Source organism: Capricornis sumatraensis, chromosome 20 (assembly GCF_032405125.1).
Source record: "Capricornis sumatraensis isolate serow.1 chromosome 20, serow.2, whole genome shotgun sequence".
NCBI lineage: Eukaryota > Metazoa > Chordata > Mammalia > Artiodactyla > Bovidae > Capricornis > Capricornis sumatraensis.
The window spans coordinates 20,392,277-20,413,426 of record NC_091088.1 but is presented as its reverse complement, the minus strand read 5'-3'; the positions used below and the strand labels follow the sequence as shown (position 1 = coordinate 20,413,426).

Genomic DNA, 21,150 nt, shown 5'->3' with positions numbered 1-21,150 from the left:
ATATGCTTGAGATGCTTAGGGCAGGGGTAGGAGGGCAATTTCTAGGTCAAATGATAGAAATGCAACAGCTACTAGAAATTTTATGGAGGAGAAGCATGCTGACCCTCCGTGATCAAATTCACCTTTGTATGGGCTTGATCTTTCTGTATATTTATTCGTGTCAGTCAGACTGCATAAATAAATGTACTAAATAAACACGAACGAGTATATTAACAATGTGTTAGTAAACGATGTCAATATGAGATGTCTGTTTTCCTGGTTATATCAAAACTCATTGACTGGAAGTCACTTGTACTATTTACTACTAAAAAGATATGATCCTCCTCAACAAAGACAGAGCCTGTATGCAGCCTGCTGATCATTCCAGGAATGAAGAAAGCTGACACACACTGTCACCAGACTAAACATGTGAGTTCAGATAGGGCAGGACACCCTCCAGCCAACCCGGAGAAGAGTGGACTCTGACCCGAGGGCTGCTGATGAGGATGGGACACCTGAGGCTGTGAGTCCCCAAATGGCCCCTCCCCAGCAGAAGCTCTCAAACACAGCCAGAAAGAGGGGAAGTTGTCAGCTCAACTCACCTTCCCCCTGGGGTGGCTGTGACAGAGCCAGCGTTCCAAGTGCTGGGGCTGCGTCCACATTCTGCACATCACGTGGTACTCAAGCTAAAAGCCCTTCTCTGTTCTGGGTCCTGACACCTCAGAGTCCCACCTTTGGTTCCGAGGTGGGTACACCTCCTTCACTTCCACTGCTGGGTGCTTGTGCCATGCCCCTTTGGTCCTGAACGGGAAGGGTTCAGTTCAGAACTGCAAGAGATGCTGCCTGCTACCTCTCCATCGAGATGTGCAGCCAGCCAGTTCCAGCAGGGCTCATCTCATGATCACCCCACGTTCACTCTTGGAGCCAGAGTCACTCTTGCCCTCTGCCAAGCTGCCTGCCGGTCTCGGAGAGCTGGGGGAACCTTGCTGACTGAAGGGGCATCTGCAGGTTTTCACAGGATGGGGTGGCCCTTCTGCCATCACCACTGAGACACTGCACAGGGAGGGACCACAGCTGCTGGGGTGCCTGTTTATTCTGTGGTCTTTATGTTATAGGCATCTACTGTGCTGGGGTTTCTGTGTCGGGAGTAGGGACCCTGCTCAGCCCGTTCCTGAATGGTTCTCTGCTCCTGCATTCCCATGGAACCATAGCTGATCACAGTCTCTTTTGAGGGTGTGGTGGTGATGATCTGTGGGATGGCAAACTTCTTTTCTGGATTTACATCAGGTTTCTCTAGAAGGAAGAAAACATCCAAGCATTTCATGAGTCTGTGTTAGGGCCAGAGCAAAGCAATTAGGTCTGTGGCTCAGGAAAAGAAATGAGCGAGGTTGAAAGCAGTCAGAACCCTAAGTGAACATTCCAAAACTTAAACCAAGCAACAACTCAGACACGCAGGTGGTGAATCTAGGAGGGGCCCCCTCCATGAGGAGAACAGGAGAGGCACCCCCACCATCCTGTGCAGAGCCTGAGCTGTGGGGCGGCCCAGAGACAGACGCAGGAGAGATACCTGGAAGAGGCAGGGTCTGCCCCACAGGTGAAGGTTCAGACACAGTTTCCACAGGATTCTAAACGGAGTGGAAGCTCTCGTACAGAACGTCATCAGTGGGGGTGCTATAGAGCTGGGGCCGCAGCATTTCCTCAAACACGCTACAGTCTCCAGGAATGCACAGGGCATGTGAACCACTACCAAATGCTACAAGCTTAAATGCAGAAGCTCCTTACTGCTTCCACCATTCACCTCCTGCCTTGCTTCCTGGAGGCCACCAGTTTGGGGCTCCTCCACTTGGGCCTCTGTTCAGCCCTACAGAGAGGTCTTTGTGTCCCCTGTGCGCACACGTGTCCTGAACAGAATTAGAAGACATCGTCACCTGCTTGTTCGTCACTTAACACCTCAGGAACTCAGCCACCTGGAGGAGGAGCAGCAGCCCATTCTGTGCCAGACATTGCTCTGAGCCCCGGAATAGCGACCCACACGTTTCTGAGGTGGGTCCTTTAACACCTACGTTTTACTAAAGGAACTGAGGCACAGAGCAGTGCTGTCACCTGCCCAGGGCTAGTGGCCGAGGAAGATGCGGGTGCCATCCAGGGCCACACACACAGCTTCCATGGTTCTAACCACGGCCGAGGGGCCCACGCCTGCACTCAGCTCAAGAGCATCCTTTCTTCTCCTTTTTAGCATAAGTCAATGTGCATTTCATCGTATTTTGAATTAAAATTAAGATAATTTCTTCATATCAATTTACACAAGCTTTTTTACATAATGTGGTTTAGTTGCTAAGTCGTGTCCAATTCTTACAATGCCATGGACTGCAGCCAGCCAGGCTCCTCTGTCCATGAGATTTTCCAGACAAGAATACTGGAGTGGGTTACCATTTCCTTTTCCAGGGGATCTTCCTAACCCAGGAATTGAATTTGCCTTGCCTTGCAGGCAGATTCTTTACCAATTGAGCGGGTATGTTACATATTAAGACTACTTAAAAATATTTTTTAAAAACATTTCACTTAAAAATAATCCACATTGGTTAAAAGCTACATATGGAATGCTGCTTCTTGCAGACACTTCACGCACACTTGCTGCTGGAACCACACACTGAGTCTCGCAGTGACCACACCCTCCCCGGCTGAGCACAGGCAAGCCTAGAGTTCACTGTGGGGGCCATCATGCTATAACAGCTCCCTTTGATGAATATAACCTAGCTTAGTTCCAGTTTCTCTGGTTAAACTATGCTGCAATGAACATTCTTGCATTTAGGTACTTACAAACTTTTGGAGGTTTACCTGTTGGGTAAGTTACTAGGAAAATGTTAGCCAATATTGTCAAATTGCTTTCCGTAAAGATTATATTAATTTGTATTTTTGCTAAGAGATTATCACCAGGGACATTTCTCCACATGCTCCTGCTTCTTTCGTTTTTCTAAACCTTTTCCAAGGCTACAGTGACAGTGGAAGTGCTGGCTCCGCCCCTACTGGTCGCCAGCCAGCTGCCCTGAGCTTCCCCTCCAGCCCACGCTGGAAGGCTGGGCATCTCTTCACTCGATCATGGGCCTCCCCTGTAATCTTCCTGCGAATGAATATCATTCTGCATTTTCTACTTTTACCTCTTTTTTGTGTGTGAGCTTTTTTTTAATATATTTGGGAAACTCACTGTTAGGGATTTATTAAATATGTTACAGATAGCTCCTGGCTTTTTATTACAGCTTTCTTCTGCACCAGATTCACCCATCTGCTCCTTAATGGGTTGTAGAGTTCATCAGACTGGAAAAGGCTCCCCCGGCTCCAAACTTGTAAAAACCATTCACTCGTTTCCTTTTCATACTTATTTCATACTTGTTTTCTCAGTTGTCTAGTGAGATTACCTGTCTCCCCCCCACCACCATCTTTAGCACAGCACCTCTGGGGGCCCCACTGGAGCACGGTGGACACCGTGTTCATCACTGTGAGTTCATCACTGAGACACGCTCACACGTCAGAGGGTTCTATCGGTTCTATCCACTTTTCCGGATGCCTCCTGCCATCCCTACACTGTTCCTCTTTCACAGGACCTTTGGGGTAATTTGGTTCTGTTCTCAAAATGACCTGTGCTCTTTTGCGCGTGTCACACTGATTTGCTAGAATAAGGGAGAATTAACACCGTTACGCTGCTGAGGTTTCTAACCCAAAACAAGACTCCTTGCATCTTGCTCAGAGTTTTAAAGCTTCATTTATAAACACGAATCTTTTTACAGTTCTTAATGCACACAACCTGTACTATTTTTCAGTTACTGCCTGCAAGTTACATTTTAGTGGCCAACGTAAAAGAGCACACACATCACCACGGGCTCCATTGGGTCTGGAGTCCAGCCTACAGTTCAGCTGTCAGCCCAGTCGTGTCCTCATCTGAACCTGGAGACCTTCCACAGCCACTCAGGTTGTAGGCAGAATTCATTTCTTTGTGGGCCAAGGACAAAGCACTGTCTCCCTGCTGGCTGGCGACTCTCAAACCACGGGAGCTGACTGCTTCACAGCCACCTCTCGGATGCTTTCACCTTTTTCAAAGGCTTCTCTGATGAGCTCAGGAATGCTCCAGAAAAGCCCCATTTGGGTTAAGCCAATACCAAATGTTCCTAACCTGATCCTGGAAGCCTCCCCCATCCCTCTCACAGGGATGACCACACGTAAGGGCAGGGACTACTACAGCCTTGTTCACAGAACTGCGATCTGGGGGCCTCTGAACCCCACCTCCCATGTTACCAGATGCCTTCAGTCTGACTTCGACCCACAACGTGTCTGGGCTCTGGACCTGTCATGTGTTATTCTTTGACCTCTTGTTTCTGTTGTAAATATTTTTTGAGCTTACCATTATTTGTTTTTCATTTGTTTATAGAGGGCTGGGGAGATGTTTTAATGTAGTCAAATCCTTCAGTATTATCTGTAATGTCTTTGCTCTGAGGCTTAGAAAGATGTTTCCAATTGAGGAATCAGAATAAAATGTACATCTTATATTTTGTAGTCACCTTTTTTTTTCCCAGTAAGGAAATTTTTTTCAGATGACCACACACTGTCATCTGGAAGATGGTACTAGTTCCCCTTTGAGTTGCCCGCATCAGTTTACAGTCAGTCTACCTTTTAAAAAATTTTAAGTAGAGATGTACATGTAGTCACTTTTTATATTCACTCAACCCATCTGGAATTTATCAGAGCATACAGCAGGAGGTTACAGTCCACCTTATGTTTTCTCTTAAAACGTTAAGGAATCTTCCTAGCACAGTTTATCATACAAGCCTTCCTTTTCCCACCTGATTTTGGTGCCAGCTTTCTCATACTCTAATTATATACAGACATGGTGATGTCGATACATACACAATCACTCTTGTCCGTGTTTCCCTGTTCACTGACCTGCTCTTCTTATATGGTAGCCATGTTATTTCAATTATTATAACTTTTGATGTCTTTTAAAACGTTTTACTGTGACACTATCAATTCACAGAAAGCTGCACTAGTAGCCCAGAGAGCTCCCTGCACCCTTGTCGGTTGCCCTCAGTGGCAGCACCTCAGGTGACACCTCGGGCAGCAGAACGTCTGTTCACCTCGGGTGACGACAGCAGAACAGGGCTGACTGTGGTGTGCTGAGTGTCCTGAGCCGTGTGATCACCTGTGGCCACTACCAGATCCAGGCATAGCACAAGGCCCGTCTTCCTGCCACACTTCATCCCGCTCCACCGCCCCAACCCCAACCCCTGGCAGTCCCTAGTCTGTCCTCATCACCATCATTTTCTCATTGGAGAATGTTACATAAATAAAATCATGCAGCATGTAAATCTTTGGAAACTGGTTTTTCACATTTTTTTAATAGTTGATAATACAATACAGTATTTCTATCAGATGAGGATTTTTTTTTTTTTTAGCACCACAATGGCACTGTTACATCTAAGGATATTATCATTGACTTTTTATTATCTAATACCCAGTTCGGTTATCTCAAGAATAACTTAGCCCAGATCCAAACACTGCTTTTTGTTCATAGGTCTCTCAAATCTCCTAGTAACTGCTGTGGACAGAAAGTTGCTGTCCCCCTCCCCCCAAATCATATGTTGAAGGCCTGATTCTTGATGTGATGGTATTTGGAAGTGGGGCCTTTGGGAATTAGGGTTAGATGAGGTCATGAAGGTGGAGCCCTTAGGAAGGGATCAGGAGGACGAGGGGACCACAACCTTCTTCCTCTGGCCGCGTGAGGACACAGCCATCAGACAGCTGTCTGGGATCCTCGTAGGAACACAGACAGATAGGGGGCCTACCCAGTCTCCAGTATGATAAGAAATGAGGTCTGTGGTTTAAACCAAGCCCATAGGATTTGCTTTTTTTCCCTGGGTATGTGGCATCTTAGTTCCCTGAGAAGGGATTGAACCCATTCTGCATGCAGTGAAGTGTGGACTCTTAACCACTGGATTGCCAAGCAAGTCCCCACCCCATGGTGTTTGTGATGGCCACCTGATCAGACCTATAAAGCAACTCCTTTTCAAGTCATTTATTTGTAGAAAAGTTTGTTTTGTTTTTTTTTTCCAGAAGATTCTGCAGCATTTTGGAACTGGCTGACTGCCAACTTGTGGTGCCTTAGTCTCTATAATGTATGTTTTTGGGTTTTTAATATAAAATTTGAAGTACGGACAGAAACAGCAAGAAGCGAGCACAGTATAATACATCTGCATCACCAGCTGCCACAACTACAAACCCCGGTCACACCTGGTCTCTACCACAGCACGCACTTACCTGTGTTCTGCTTACTACACTGATGGGTAGCAACTCAGCCTGACCTCAGCAGCTGGAAATAACTACTTTCTCACCATTTTATGGGTCAGGTATTGAGCAAAGGCTCAGGTGGACAGTTATCACTGTGGTTTCCCAGGGGCTACAGTCAAATGCCATCTGAAGGCTCGACTGGGCTGGTCACGGCGGACACCCACTCACCAGGCTGCTAGGTGCTGTGCAGCAGCTCAGCTGCAGTCACTGTAGGCTTGTCACTTACATGCCCATCACCCGGGTGGGACGGGCTACGTGACTGCTGCTCCCCCATGGCCTCCCCAGCGGCCGGCGCAGCACAGCCAGCACCCAGGTGAGCCTGCCAGACCCTGCCTCCCTCCATCGCCCACCGCCTGGAAGTCACTTCAGCCGCTCCACCGGTTACAAGACAATGTCAGACCTGCAAAGGTTTAGAGAGGGGAGGGAGAGCCCACAGGTGGGAGAAGCGTTGAGATCATATCACAGAACCTGCGGGGAGGGAGGGAAGCAGCACCTGTGAAAACACGTGCACTCCTTCACCTGGCAATCCAGCACATCTATTTACACTCAGAATACTGGGGGTACAGCTCTAAGAGACAAGGACTCATGTGTATTCCATGCCATGTTTTCTGAGGCATACTTCACACCAGACACAATGAACAGTTCTTAAGTGTTCAGCTGCAGTTTCCCACATCCAAACAAGATGCAGAACTTTCCAGCATCCCACCGAGCTCCCATGGGCCCTGTTCCAGTCAGCGCACCTCCTCTGACCCTAGCCCAGAAATCATTCAACAGTAGTAAAGCCCATTTTTATTAACTGTATAATACACAGAATTTTTTATTGTTGAACTCATCATTTCTCTAAGGTTTTTACAGTATTAAGTTAACTTTCATTTTTTCAATAGGGAAAATCCTCAGCTTTAAAACTTGAATTTTGGGACTTCACTAGTGGTCCAGTGGCTAAGATTCTGCACTTCCAAGGCAGAGGCCCAGGTTCCATCCCTGGTCAGGGAACTAGATCCCATATGCTACAACTAAAAATCTCACATGCCACAACTAAGACTCAGAGCAGCCAAATAAATGAATAAATAAAAACTGTTATTTAAAAAAAAAAGAATGTGAATGAGAAGATGCCCCTGCCCTTCTCGAGGTGGTCATCCTGGCAAACCTCAGTCCTGGTTCCCACGAAGGCCACCAAGTGCAGCGGCTGGTCTCACTCAACAGCCTTCCCTGGGTTCACTCCACCTCTCTGCAGCATTCAACACTGCCAACAAGTTCTCCTTTCCTAACAACTTGATTCAGTATAATTTAAAAACCATGAAACTTACCTGTGTAAAGCATACAATTCAATGGAATTTAGTAAACTTTCAAACTTGGGCACCCATTGACTGAGTTTTTAAGTCTATTTCCATCATTCTCCGAACAGCCCTTGTGCCCACCCTTGGCCCGGGCTCTTTCCAAATGGAGTTGACTTTCCTGGACTTTTCACATAAGCAGAGCAGGATCTGTGCCTGGCTTCTTTCACTCGAATCTGCCCTGGGGTGTGCTACCCAGGACAGGGTGTGCTACCCAGGACAGCGTGTGCCAGGGGTATGTTCCGTGAGACGGCACTCTTCACCTGCTTTCTGGGAACTCCATCCTCATTCTGCCCCCGAAGTGAGGGTGTGACGCACATGGCCACACCTTTCCTTGCTGGCACAGGTCCAGCCCGTACTGGAGAGCTGGGAACGCAGGCCTCTGAGGGACGGTTCCCTTGCTAATGCACGATAACACCTCTCACAAACGAGACATAGTCTGTGTGCATGCCACTGAAAGCTGTCCAGCCCTCTGCGGACCATGGACACTGAGGGTGGCCAAGTGTGAACACACAATCCTGGATGCTGCCACGCCCAGGGCCCAGCCTCTGACCTCTCCTTTACTTGGAGGACACTGAGCCCCTTGGTAGTAAAGCTCTTCTGTGACCGGTGGCCAAAAGCGTCCTGACAGACTGGCAGCAATTTTCCAAACCTCCCCCTAGGATGCTGGCCCTTCCTGCCTTATATAAGAGCTCGTGAATTGGAATTTGAAGCCCAGGCCTCGCTCCCATGGCCGGCATGCTCCTCTCAAACGGTTTCCTGCTCCTGATGACCCCAAAGGGGCCTCAGTGTGAGCTCCGTACCCAGCTGCTCTCTCCTCCTGAGCTTCCTTGTCGGATGCACGGGGCCATCCACTCTCATGGTCACCAAAGCCCACGTGGCTCCTCTCTTTGCCCCCACATCCTGTCAGACAGCAAGTCCTCCGGCACAGCCCCACTACTTCCGACAAGCGCCCCCTCACCCCACCCCCACCCCCACCCCGGCGCCAAAGTAGCTGCTCAGGCTCCAGTCTGTGGAATGCGGAGGGAGTGGCAGGGGGGCCAAAGGTGTGCAGCCCTCGGGAGGACAACAGGCTGGTTTGGGTCTGCACATGGCTTGGCCCTCCTTGCTGTGTGTTACGCAGCTACCACTTGGAAACTTAAAAACCAATTACATTAAACTTAAATGCAAACTTATTACATTTTTCACGAGAACTCTCATATTTACCTCCTAGATAAAGGTCCCCAAACCTTCTCAATCATCAGGGCACGCCCCCCTGCTACTAGCACCCCACCGCAGGCTCCTGTGCGCCCCATCCTCAAATACACGTCTGGTTCCGGGACTGTCCTACCTCCCACTTCAGATGAAGGCCACTGCCGCTTAGCCGCCCCTTTCTCCCCATGGAAGCTCTCCTCAGGCTTGGTGTCTGGAGGCTTCTTAGACTCTTGTGAAGGTCTGTCCACCCGCCTTTCCTCAGCCTTTGAGACTAAGTAAGTGCGCCAGGTCTTCGACTCCTCATCTGAAAATACATGTACAATTAACTGAATCTATTTTACTGAGTCTGGGCAATGGACCCCATCCTTCAGTTGCCTGCTCTGTTCGGAATGAAATAAGATAGCTTGAAAGACTTGGGGCACTCCATTTCCCTACATATGGATACTTCCCCCGATGAAAAGGTCCCCGAGGCACCGTCCTCGGAGAGAGCCCGGCGCTGGAAGATTTACGGGGGCGGGGCCGCGCCGGGAAGATCGCGGGCCACCGGCCCTTTACCTTTCCCCAGTTTGCGTTTGCTTTTGGAAAGGCCCATAGGTGAGCCCACCGCCCCAGGCCCCCACCAGCGTCAGTCCCAGCTCCTGCACCTAGTGGGCGCCCTGCCCACTGACTCACAGACACCCGACAGCAGCCACTCAAGCCCGCGCGGTCACCACGGTAACACCACCGCCCGCGGGACCAGCCCATTCTCGCGAGAGCGCCCCGCAGCCGGAAATAGGTGCGACCCGGAAGTGCCCACCAGCCCTCCGGTCCGCTCGCCAGCCGGGGTCGGTTCTGTTGACGCCGCTGGAAGATCCTGTCGGTCTGTCTTCCCCAGGCCTGCCGCTCCCGGACCAGCCATGGACGGTGAGAGGCCGCCGCCCTCCGGGGCTGCACGGGGCGGGGCGGGGCGGGCGGGGCTTAGGCGGGTGCCCCTGGCCTCGATCCCAGACCCTGAAACCCGACCCCGGACTCTGGGGCCTGAACCTGGGACCCCAGTCCCCGACCCCATAACCCGGGACCTCGACCCAGAACTCGGATACCAGAGCCCCTTCCCTGATCCCCGCCCACTTCTCCGCCTCTCCCCAGCGACCGGCTGCCCCTGCCCCCGCCCCACCCTCCGCTTGCCAAGCTGCTGTACTGGTGAGGGACATCAGGCTTTTGGGCCCTGGGATTCCGGGTCAGAGGGCACCCGAAAAGGAGGCAGTTGTACCAGTGTCCCCAGAACACTATCAAGAGAAATAAGAGCTAAGACAAAAATTCCTCATTAGGTACAGGCACAGAAGTTCTTGAGGTAGGAACCGTATCATCTCATTCCGCAGATGGGAAAACAGAGGCTGGGAGGGAGTCCGTGCAGGCGCAGGCCCCAGGCGGCTTGGTCGTCCGTCTGGTCCTCCACTGCCAGCAGTACCACCTCAGGGCTCTCTGCTCTGCTCTGCCTAGGAACAGGAAGCATCTGTGATAAAGTGAAGATAGGTACATTTGCTAGAATATTTCAGTGCTGGTGTGACAGAGGTGGAACGTCATTGTTGAGAAGGAAATTCTATACAGATTGCCTCAGAGAGAAGATGAACGCACCCCACCCCAATGCCCAGCACACACACGTTGGGTTTTGCCTTCCGCACTCAGCTTCAGCTCCCCAGGGAATTCTGTTTTCCCATATCCCTTTTCTCCAGGGCCAGGTTTTGCCCTGTGGAGTCTGTCCCTCCCACCCTAGTCTGGGCCACACTTAACACAGCCTTGCTGTCCCCCGCAGGAAGCACACTGCCTGCCACCTGCTCTAGATGCACAGACGACCTGGCCTTGCCCAGGGCCTGCGCTCATGGGTGGCAGATGCACAGGGCCCAGGGGAGCTCTTGGCTGGGAGCCTTCACCTGCCTTTATAGGTCTGGATTCTGGTTCTAGGATTTTGTTTCTTCATTCTGGGCTAGTGTGGTAAACAGTTTCAAGAATCATTTCCCAAATTTAGGAATGGGATACACTGAGATAGTTTTAAGATGAACCCCAAACTACCTAGCTCTTGAGTTTGGATGAGTGGCAAATTCAGATACCAAGGGACTTTGCCAGTAACACGTGCGCACATGCACGTCTCCGGTTGGTCATTGCAGATTTGATGGCTCAGAAATGGCAGCTCCCATGGAGAGTGGTCTCTGTGGGCCAGCTCTTTTACAACGTAAGAATCATTACCCTGCTGTTTTTATCCATGAGAAACAGACTGTCAAGTACTATTTTGTTGGGCTCCAAAATCACTGCAGATGGTGCCTGCAGCCATGGAATTAAAAGACACTTGCTCCTTGAAAGAAAAGCTATGACAAACTGTTAACAAGTAGAGACATCGCTTTGCCAACAAAGGTCCTTCTATCAAAGCTATGGTTTTTCTAGTAGTTATGTACAGATGTGAGAGTTGGACCATAAAGAAGGCTGAGCACTGAAGATGCTTTTGAACTGTGGTGCTGGAGAACTCTTGAGGGTCCCTTCGACTGCAAGATCAAACCAGTCAATCCTAAAGGAAATCAACCCTGAATATTCATTGGAAGGACTGATGCTAAAGCTGAAGCTCCAATACTCTGGCCACCTGATGTGAAGATCTAATTCACTGGAAAAGACCCTAAGGCTAGGAAAGATCGAGGGCAAAAGGAGAAGGGGTAGCAGAGGATGAGATGGTTAAATAGCACTACCAACTCAATGGTCATGAGTTTGAGCAAACTCCGGGAGATAGTGAAGGACAGGGAAGCCTGGCGTGCTGCAGTCCATGGAGTTGCAAAGAGTCAGACAAGACTTAGCAACTGAACAACAACAAGTAGTAAACGTTACTAGAGTGGGGAGAACTCCCAAGGGCCCTTTGTAAAGCTCCACTGATTACAGAGCATGCTGAGTTTTCACTGTAGGCTGCGCTCATACCCTTAATGTCAGCTGGCGCCGTCCAAGTGTTTCCTAGACGTGTCAGAGGGTCAGGGAAACTCTCTCATTGCCCGAGCTTTGTGGCTAAGGAGGTGCCAAGCTGGTGTGAGTGGGCCTCCCTGCAGGGCCCAGTTCTATGCCAGCTCTTCACATTCAGGGGAGGTGGTGACCCCATCAGCTAGGGGTGCTGCTTCTCACATTCCTCAGTCGTCTCACGATTCCTTAATCGTCTCTCTTTGCAGACACCCTGTTCCAGCTGAAGGTACGTGCTCATCAGCCTTTCACCCTGACCCTATCCTGGTGGTTGTCAGTGGGGACAGATGGTGCGAGTCACACTTGGTGCTCAGCCAGACTGATGACTGAGGGGTCAGGGACACGCCTTGCTGGCTTTTCTTGGGCTGAGCAGAAGTGGGTCACTTGGACTCGTCCATGAGGGTGACTGTGTGTGCATCCCGTAAACGTTCCATGAGTTGTTTAAAATGGTGGCCTCACGTCCTTCAGAGTCACACACGGGACAGCATTCTTTCTGGCAGCGAGTGTCCCTCCTGCCTGCGGTGGTGTTGGCAGGCTCTGTCAGAGTTCCTTAGTCCCTCAGAGGGAACAGCCACGCGGGCTCTGAAGGGCAAGGGAGTGAGGTTGTCTGGTCCCGACTGTAGCAGCTGCACCGGCTCAGCCCTGTGGCCTCCAGACCAGATTCCCAGGTCAGGACCACCTGGACTTTTCCCTGAGGAACGGAGGACGGGAGGTAGACACATAAGAAACCTTTCTCTACAATGGGAAATCCCAGGTGACACTGGCTGAGAGAACACTGCTGGCCTCTGGGAGGCTACTTGTTCCCCTGGCTCATCTGAGCCTTCTCCCTGCCAGTCAGCAGAGGCCTGGGGGCCACTCTGACAAGGGCTGAGGTGTGTGAGGTCACGCCAGGGGCTCCGTGTTGGAGCTGACTGGTGAGTCCCAGGGTCCCTGGCCAGAGGAATGGACCTTGTTTAGCAGCAGTAGATGGTGGCCCAGTGTGTACTTCAGGCTGTGCATGGGGTGGGGGCGCCGGGCAAGGCTGGACACAGGAGGCCGAGGAGCCGCCTCGGGAAGGGCCCTGGCGGCTGGGGCAGGAGAAGGGCTGCACCGGCCTGGGTAGCTATGCACAGCGACACCTGATGCCAGCCACACTGGGCACCTGGAGTGGGGCTCCCAGGACCAAGGAACTGATGTTTTAATTTTAAGTAATTTAAACTTAAGTAGCCACATGTGTCTAGTGCCTACTGGACTGGACGGTGCAGGAAGAGAGAATGGTCCAGGGGTCAGGCGATGCAGATGTTGATTTAAAGGCCTCTCAGGATTGAGTTTGATGACCAGGAAGTGGGTTGACTTTGGAGAGAGCGCCCTGTGGCCATGAGCCTGCAGTTAGGGAGCCGGTGACCTACATGGGCCAGACCACGGGAGCAGGGCACACGTCGGCCTGAGGCTCAGACCCCAAAGCGTTCAGCTGTTTGCTTCACAGCCAGATGGCAGGAGGATATTAGAGAGGGAGGGGTTTACGCTGGTGAGGCCTGTGGGCAGTTTCTCAACAGGGCCCCAGCTGCTGTTCTGTGGAACAGGCTGGAAGGTGGGGCCAAGGCCCCAGCAGCCAGCCTGTGTGTGGAGGGAAGGCAGTTGCAGGCACAGCCCACGGACAGGATGCTGGGAGGGGAGCGGATTGTCCAGCAGAGGCGGCAGTCCCTCGGGTGGACTTGAGGCCCAGGAGGTTGGGGAGTGGGCTAGGCAGGCTGATGCTGTGACCCAGCCTCCTTACCTCAGTTCACAGCAAAGCAGCTGGAGAAGCTGGCCAAGAAGGCGGAGAAGGACTCCAAGGCAGAGCAGGCCAAGGTGAAGAAGGTGAGTGTGGGCCCTGACGCCGGCTGGGCCATCCTGCTGGTCCTGTGCTCTAACCCTCCGTGGGGCGGGGCGAGGCTGGAGGCTCCTGGGGTCACCCACGCTCTTGGGGGACTTGCTTGTAGCCACTGGTTACAGCCGTTGAGTGGCTGCAGTAGCTCCTGGGGTCTTGGCCAGTCTGAGTGATCTGGTGCCCTGGGGAAGAAAGGGAACGCAGCCGACCGTGCGGTCTAAAGCCTTGTGCCCCGGAGGGTCAGCACTGGCCATGCTGGCCTTCCCAGCTCTGCCTCTTCCAGGTGGACAGATTGTGTGTGTGACCCAGGAGGAGCGGAGGGGGCCGGGCATGGCAGTGGAGAGGACACCTGGAAAGGCAGCCATGGTCTTTGGGCTTGGCTTGCTTTTGTCTGATCCTCTCTGGGGGCCGGTTGGGGCCCTGGTCCTAGGTACCCTCACTCCTGAGACATTTCTGAGGAGAACCCCTGGGGAGAGGCTGCGAAGGGGCCACCCCCCAAACACCAGAGTCCCAGGACAGGCCAGGACGGGACCCCAGCTGGCATCTCCCTTCTGAATTTCAGGCCCTTCAGCAGAAGAATGTAGAGTGTGCACGTGTGTATGCTGAGAACGCCATCCGCAAAAAGAATGAAGGCGTGAACTGGCTCCGCATGGCGTCCCGCGTGGATGCCGTGGCGTCTAAGGTGCAGACAGCCGTGACCATGAAGGGGGTGAGTGCTTGGCCAGGGGATGCGGCCGGCTCCTGCTGGCGGAGTTGAGGGTACAGCTGGGACTGGGGTCACGCCAGGATTCCCTCTCTACAGTCAGGCAAGTGCCAGAGTGTGAGACACGCCCTGAAGGCTTTTAAGTGTCACAGCCTGGGTCTCCTCCTGTCCATTCTTCCATCGACAGTGTTGTCTGCGGACGTGCCATGCAGGGACCCCTTGGGCCTGAGGGCCCTGCCCACCTCATTGCTGCCTCCGCAGGTGACCAAGAACATGGCGCAGGTGACCAAAGCCCTGGACCGGGCGCTCAGCACCATGGACCTGCAGAAGGTCTCTGCAGTGATGGACAGGTTTGAGCAGCAGGTGCAGAACCTGGATGTACACACGTCGGTACGTGCACCCAGGTGTGCCGGTGATGGCTGCGTCTGCTCCCTCCCTCCCCCTGGGGCAGTCACCCTCCGGGAGCCTGGTTCCTTGTGTGGAGTCCAGACCAGCCCACAGAGGCCCAGCAGGGGAGAGGGGGCCCGGGCCCGGGGTGGGTGCCCTGCAGGCAGCTGTGCCCCGGACCCAGCACTCTGGAGAGTGTGCACTGGGCAGAGTGCCAGAAAGGCCTGGAGGGACAGAGGGAGCCCTGGGGCGCCCTGACTGCCCAGCACTCGACCCTCAGGTGATGGAAGACTCCATGAGCTCGGCCACCACGCTGACCACGCCACAGGAACAGGTGGACAGCCTCATCCTGCAGATCGCGGAGGAGAACGGCCTGGAGGTGCTGGACCAGCTCAGCCAGCTGCCCGAGGGTGCCTCTGCTGTGGGCGAGAGCTCCGTGCGCAGCCAGGAGGACCAGCTGTCCCGGAGGTGGGCGGGGCAGAGAAACCCAGCCCCATGTGTGCATGGGGGTGGGGGCATCAGGCCGCTTACCGTAGAAGGGGAGGAAGGCAACTAGGACGGCCTGGAAGAGGTGGAGGGTGCTGTTGCGGGGCCTCAGAGGGTCCTGTTGTTTACAGGTTGGCCGCCCTGAGGAATTAGCAGAGCCCGCACCAGCGCCCCTTCCTGGCTTGGGGGAAGGCCGGGAAGGCCACCGCCTCCCCTTCCCTCTGGTCTGGCCTTTCTGCCGAGCGAGCCTACAGCCTGCGGCAGCACTGGCCCCCGCTGCTCCCAGCCTCTCACCTGCCAGCCCTGGGACTCTTCCTCTTGTCTGAGTGTGGGCGTGGGTCTGTGCCCTGCAGGGTGAGTTTGCACAAACTTGTGACTTCTTTGGGTGATTTCTGTGACTCCGGGCCAACCAGCTGGGCAGTCTGCAGGCTCCCTCCATCCACCACCCGCTAAGAAATGTACAGGGACTGGCCAGTGGTCTCCACATGGACATGGGTCCTTCAGACTCCGTGATGACAGATGCATGGGGAGCGGTCAGCCAGCCAGGGTCGGGGCGGCTCCCTGTTGCCTCCCTGTTGCCAGCTTTCCCCAACCCCCACCTCCCTGCTCCAGCTGGAACCTGGTCCTGCCGCCAGATGGGGTCAGGCTCTTCCCCCTCCTGGGGGGACGTTTTTCCCGTAATTGTAGTAACAGGGTGCCTCCCCTGACGGGCTCTTGCTGCATGGTGGGCCCACGCCGTTGACCTTGAAGCTGGAGGGACTGATAGGAGAGCCACAGTGGGGCCCGCGGCAGCACTGGTTCAGATGACGTGCGGGAGCCTGAGAGGAGCTTCAGACAGGCTGCACGTTTCTGTTTTCTTCAATTCTCAAAGTTTACTTCACCTTCCTGAAGCTCCCAGGGTTTTCTGTTTTTGTTTTTGCCAAAAGAGAAGGAACAGTAGACAGGAGGCGTCAGCTGGAGAGCACTGGTGGTTGGGGCTGACCAGAGGCCTCGGACCAACCGTCCTCACAGCGATGGCTCTTGAGGACAGAAATGTGGGAGAGCTTTCCCGAGGCTCACTGCATTTCATTCCTCCAGGACTTGGAGGCCACAGGTGTTCCGAACAATAAGCTATAGACAGTAGTGTGAGACCAGAGAGAAAGGGGTCAAGAGTGTCTGGTTTCTCTTCTGTGATGACCACCTCGCCTTACACTCAACATCCTTTGGGGCTTTCATGTGCTGGGGATCCAGAGAGGGTCCCAAATGTGTCCCCAGCAGGGGTGGGGCCCCACCGGGACACACAGTGAGGGCAGAGGCTGCTGCTCATCAAAGGGCAGCCAGCAAAGCTTGCCTTTTCCTGAAATGCTGTTCTGAGTAAAAAGAAAAAGATTGACTTCTGAGAACTGTTTCCATCTTTGTTTCAGTGGCTGGTGGGAGGGTGGAGGAGGGTGGGGGTGTGTGCCTGAGGTGGGGACCCTTGGCGTGTGGTCCAGCCCCAAGGACGGGCTAATGCGTTCCTGAAGTGGGCAGGTGGGTAGTGTGAGGAGTGAGATTCCCAAGCCCTGCTCAGTCCGACTCAATAGGATCCAGTTTCTTTACGATTTTACCCTGAAATAATTTTAAACTGCTATTAAAAACTGCAAACCTAGTGCGCAACAACATCGGTATACATTTGTGTACGAGCTTTCCTCATCTCAGGCCTCTAAATTACCCAGGAACCAACTGAGAAAACTACTCCAACCCCAAGTCTGGGACAGGCCCTCTGGTTTCTCTGACCTGGATGGCCACTGTTTACCCCCCTGAGCTCACAGGAACCACCTCTGAGCACCATGCTCTGTGCGTCAGAAACTGTGCCCAGGCACTTCCTGCATGCATCCCCACTGTGGGCCCCCATGCGTACACCTTATGGACAGTGTGAAGCACCACAGCATGCCCCTGCTGTGCGCCAGAACCAGATTGGTCCACCCTGCCACCGCCCCATGTGCTCCACCAATGATGTTCCGTGCCCCTTCCATATTCACAAACCATCAGGGCACTTCTTGTGTGTTACAGAAACTGTCTGGGCACCCCGCACTGTACAAACCAGAAACTATGTTCCTGTACCCACCGTGTACAGCAGAAGCTACCTCTGGGCACCACCCTGTGCAAACCAGAAAACACAGTCCTCAACCCATCAGTTCAGTTCAGTCGCTCAGTTGTGTCCGACTCTGTGACCCCATGAACCGCAGCATGCCTGGCCTCCCTGTCCATCACCAACTCCTGGAGTCCACCCAAACTCATGTCCATCAAGTTGGTGATGCCATCCAACCATCTCATCTTCTGCCGTCCCATTCTCCTGCCCTCAATCTTTCCCAGCATCAGGGGCTTTTCCAATGAGTCAGCTCTTCAAATCAGGTGGTCAAAGTATTGGAGTTTCAGCTTCAACATCAGTCCTTCCAGTGAACAGCCAGGACTGATCTTTAGGATGGACTGGTTGGATCTCCTTGCAGTCCAAGGGTCGCTCAAGAGTCTTGTCCAACACCACAGTTCAAAAGCATCAATTCTTCGGTGCTCAGGTTTCTTTACAATCCAACTCTCACATCCATACAGGACCACTGGGAAAACCATAGCCTTGACGAGACGGACCTTTGTTGGTAATGTCTCTACTTTTTAATATGCTGTCTAGGTTGGTCATAACTTTCCTTCCAAAGAGTAAGCATCTTTTAATTTCATAGCTGCAATCACCATCTAAAGTGATTTTAGAGCCCAGAAAAATAAAGTCAGCCACTGTTTCTCCATCTGCTTGCCATGAAGTGATGGGACTGGATGCCATGATCTTAGTTTTCTGAATGTTGAGCTTTAAGCCAACTTTTTCACTCTCATCAAGAGGCTCTTTAGTTCTTCTTCACTTTCTGCCATAAGGGTGGTGTTATCTGCATATCTGAGGTTATTGGTATTTCTCCCGGCAATCTTGATTCCAGCTTGTGCTTTCTCCAGCCCAGCGTTTCTCATGATGTACTCTGCATATAAGTTGAATAAGCAGGGTGACAATATACACCCTTGATGTACTCCTTTTCCTGTTTTGGAACCAGTCTATTGTTCCATGTCCAGTTCTAACTGCTGCTTCCTGACCTGCATACAGGTTTCTCAACCCCTCCGTGCTCCATAAACTGCGTCCTGGTGTCCCCTTCTGTGCACCAGAAACCATATCTGTGCGCCCTCACCGCGGGCTTGGGAACCACCTCTGTGGGCCCCCATGTATGTACCAGAAAGCATGTTGCTGCGCCGCTCCCTACCCCGTGAACACGTGAGGCACGACGGTATGCCCCCAGGTATGTCCAAGAACCAGAATAGTGCACCCCGCCCTCAGTGCGCTCCAGAAACTATATCCGTCAGCTCCTCTGTACTCATTGAAATCGCATTCGGGCTGCCGCCTGGGAGCTGCAGAAACTGGGCAGTTCTGGGCAGTTCGTGTGTCAGAAACTACATCCGGGTACCTCCTTGTGTGCACCAGAAACCACACCCTTGCGCCCCCATTATGGGCGCGAGACGCAGGTATGTGGGCACCGGTCTGTGCAACAAAAGCATGTTGGTGCGCCCTCCTGTGTACACGTTAGGGACGACAGGATGCCACTGTATGCGCGGGGATCAGATTATTGCAACTCTCTGTATGTTTCAGAAACGACTTCTGGGCACTTCTGTGTGCATCAGAAACGTCTGGGCACTACCTGTGTGCGTCATAAATAACGTCCTGGTATTTCCTGAGTGAATCAGAAACAATATTTGGAATCCCTTATGTGCTACTGCTGCTGCTGCTAAGTCGCTTCAGTCGTGTCCGACTCTGCGACCCCATCCATAGATGGTAGCCCACCAGGCTTCCGCGTCCCCGGGATTCTCAAGGCAAGAACACTGGAGTGGGTCACCATTTCCTTCTCCGTCCCTTATGTGCACCTGAAACCAAATCCGTTTGCCGCCACGGTGGGCGCAGACACCAGGTCTGAGGGCACCCACGTGTGCACTGAAAGCATGTTGATGCGCCCTCCTGTGGACAGGTTAGGCACGAAAGCATGACACTATATATGCGCGTTGGAATCAAATTGTTGCGTACCTCTGTGTGCCAGTGGATCACAACAAACTGTGGGAAATTCTGAAAGAGATGGGAATACCAGACCACCTGCCTGCCTCCTGAGAAATCTGTATGCAGGCCAAGAAGCAACAGTTAGAACGGGACATGGAACAACAGACTGGTTCCAAATCGGGAAAGGAGTAAGTCAAGGCTGTGTATTGTCACCCTGCTTATTTAACTTATATGCAGAGTACATCATGCGAAATGCTGGACTGGAGGAAGCACAAGCTGCAATCAAGATTGCTAGGAGAAATATCAATAACTTCAGATATGCAGACGACATCACCCTTATGGCAGAAAGTGAGGAAGAACTAAAGAATCTCTTGATGAAAGTGAAAGAGGAGAGTGAAAAAGTTGCACTCTGATGCACACAGAAGTGCCCAGTAGTTTCTGAAACATACAGAGAGTTGCAATAATCTGATCCCCCGCGCATACAGCTTAAAACTCAACATTCAGAAAACTAAGATCATGGCATCCACTCCCATCACTTCATGGCAAATAGATGGGGAAACAATGGAAACAGTGACAGACTTTATTTTGGGGGCCTCCAAAATCACTGCAAATGGTGACTGCACCCATGAAATTAAAAGACGCTTGCTCCTTGGAAGAAAAGCTATGACCAACCTAGACAGCATATTAAAAAGCATTACTTTACCAACAAAGGTGTGTCCAGTCAAAGCTATGGTTTTCCCAGTGGTCATGTATGGATGTGAGAGTTGGACTATAAAGAAAGCTGAGAACTGAAGAATTGATGCTTTCGAACTGTGGTGTTGAAGACTCTTGAGAGTCCCTTGGATTGCAAGGAGATCCAAGCAGTCAATCCTAAAGGAAATCAGTCCTGAATATTCATTGGAAGGACTAATGCTGAAGCTGAAACTCCAATTCTTTGACCACCTGATGCCAACAACCGACTCATTGGAAAAGACCCTGATGCTGGGAAAGACTGAAGGCAGGAGAAGGGGATGACAGGATGAGGTAGTTAGATGGCATCACTGACGCGATGGACATGAGTTTGAGTAGGCTCTAGGAATTGGTGATGGACAGGGAAACCTGGCATCTTGCAGTCCACAAAGAGTTGGACAGGAAGGAGCGACTAACTGAACTGAACTGTGTGTGCGCCAGAAACTACATCCGGACATTTCCCATGTGCCTCAGAAACTACGTCTGGGCACCCCGGCCCTTGTGTGCACCAGAAACAACAACCATTCGCCTCCACTGTAGGCACAGACATCAGGTCTGTTGGCACCCATGTGCTCACCAGCAGCATGTTAGCGCGCCCTCCTGTGGGCATGTTGGGCGCAACTGCACGAAACTATATGTATAGGCAAGAATGTAGGAAGTTAGGGCACTTCCTGTGTGTATCAGAAACAACTGGCCGGGCACTGCCTATGTGAATCAAAAAGAATGGTCCCGGCACCCACCCGGTGATCCACATCCGTTCACCCCGTACTCTGGACCCAGAAACCAGGTGTGGACACTCACTTGTGCACCAAGATCATGTTGGTGCACCCTCCTGTGGACACGTTAGGCACGATTACATTCCAGTGTATATATGCTCGGAATCAGATTGTTGCATCACCTCCGGTGCATCAGAAACACCGTCCGAGCACTTCCTCTGTGCATCAGGAACGTGCGAACGCTCCCTTACGTGGACCAGAAACCACATCCGTTCTCCCCCACTGTGGCCACAGAAACCAGGTCTACGCGGACCCATGCGTGTGCCAAGAGCGTTTTCCTTCGCCCTTCTGTGTACACGCTAGGCACAACAGCGCGCCCCTGAAGTGAAGTCGCTCAATCGTGTCCGACTCTCTGCGACCCCATGGACTGT

General features: G+C 52.3%; 2 protein-coding genes across 2 annotated transcripts; one reads left to right on the top strand and one right to left on the bottom strand.

Annotated features, from left to right (window-relative positions):
• Positions 1-1,069: 1,069 nt before the first annotated feature.
• SPATA33 (spermatogenesis associated 33) lies at positions 1,070-9,587 on the bottom strand. Its single transcript, XM_068992267.1, has 3 exons — positions 9,512-9,587; positions 8,980-9,147; positions 1,070-1,272 (listed from the first exon to the last, which is right to left on the bottom strand). The coding sequence occupies exons 1-3, from the start codon at positions 9,585-9,587 to the stop codon at positions 1,070-1,072; spliced, it is 447 nt and encodes a 148-aa protein (XP_068848368.1).
• A 48-nt stretch (positions 9,588-9,635) lies between these two features.
• On the top strand, positions 9,636-16,582 carry CHMP1A (charged multivesicular body protein 1A). The gene is made up of 7 exons (XM_068992126.1): positions 9,636-9,746; positions 12,023-12,042; positions 13,575-13,652; positions 14,225-14,371; positions 14,627-14,755; positions 15,033-15,220; positions 15,370-16,582. Exons 1-7 carry the CDS (start codon positions 9,740-9,742, stop codon positions 15,389-15,391), a joined length of 591 nt encoding a protein of 196 aa, XP_068848227.1. The 5' UTR covers positions 9,636-9,739; the 3' UTR covers positions 15,392-16,582.
• Positions 16,583-21,150: the final 4,568 nt, after the last annotated feature.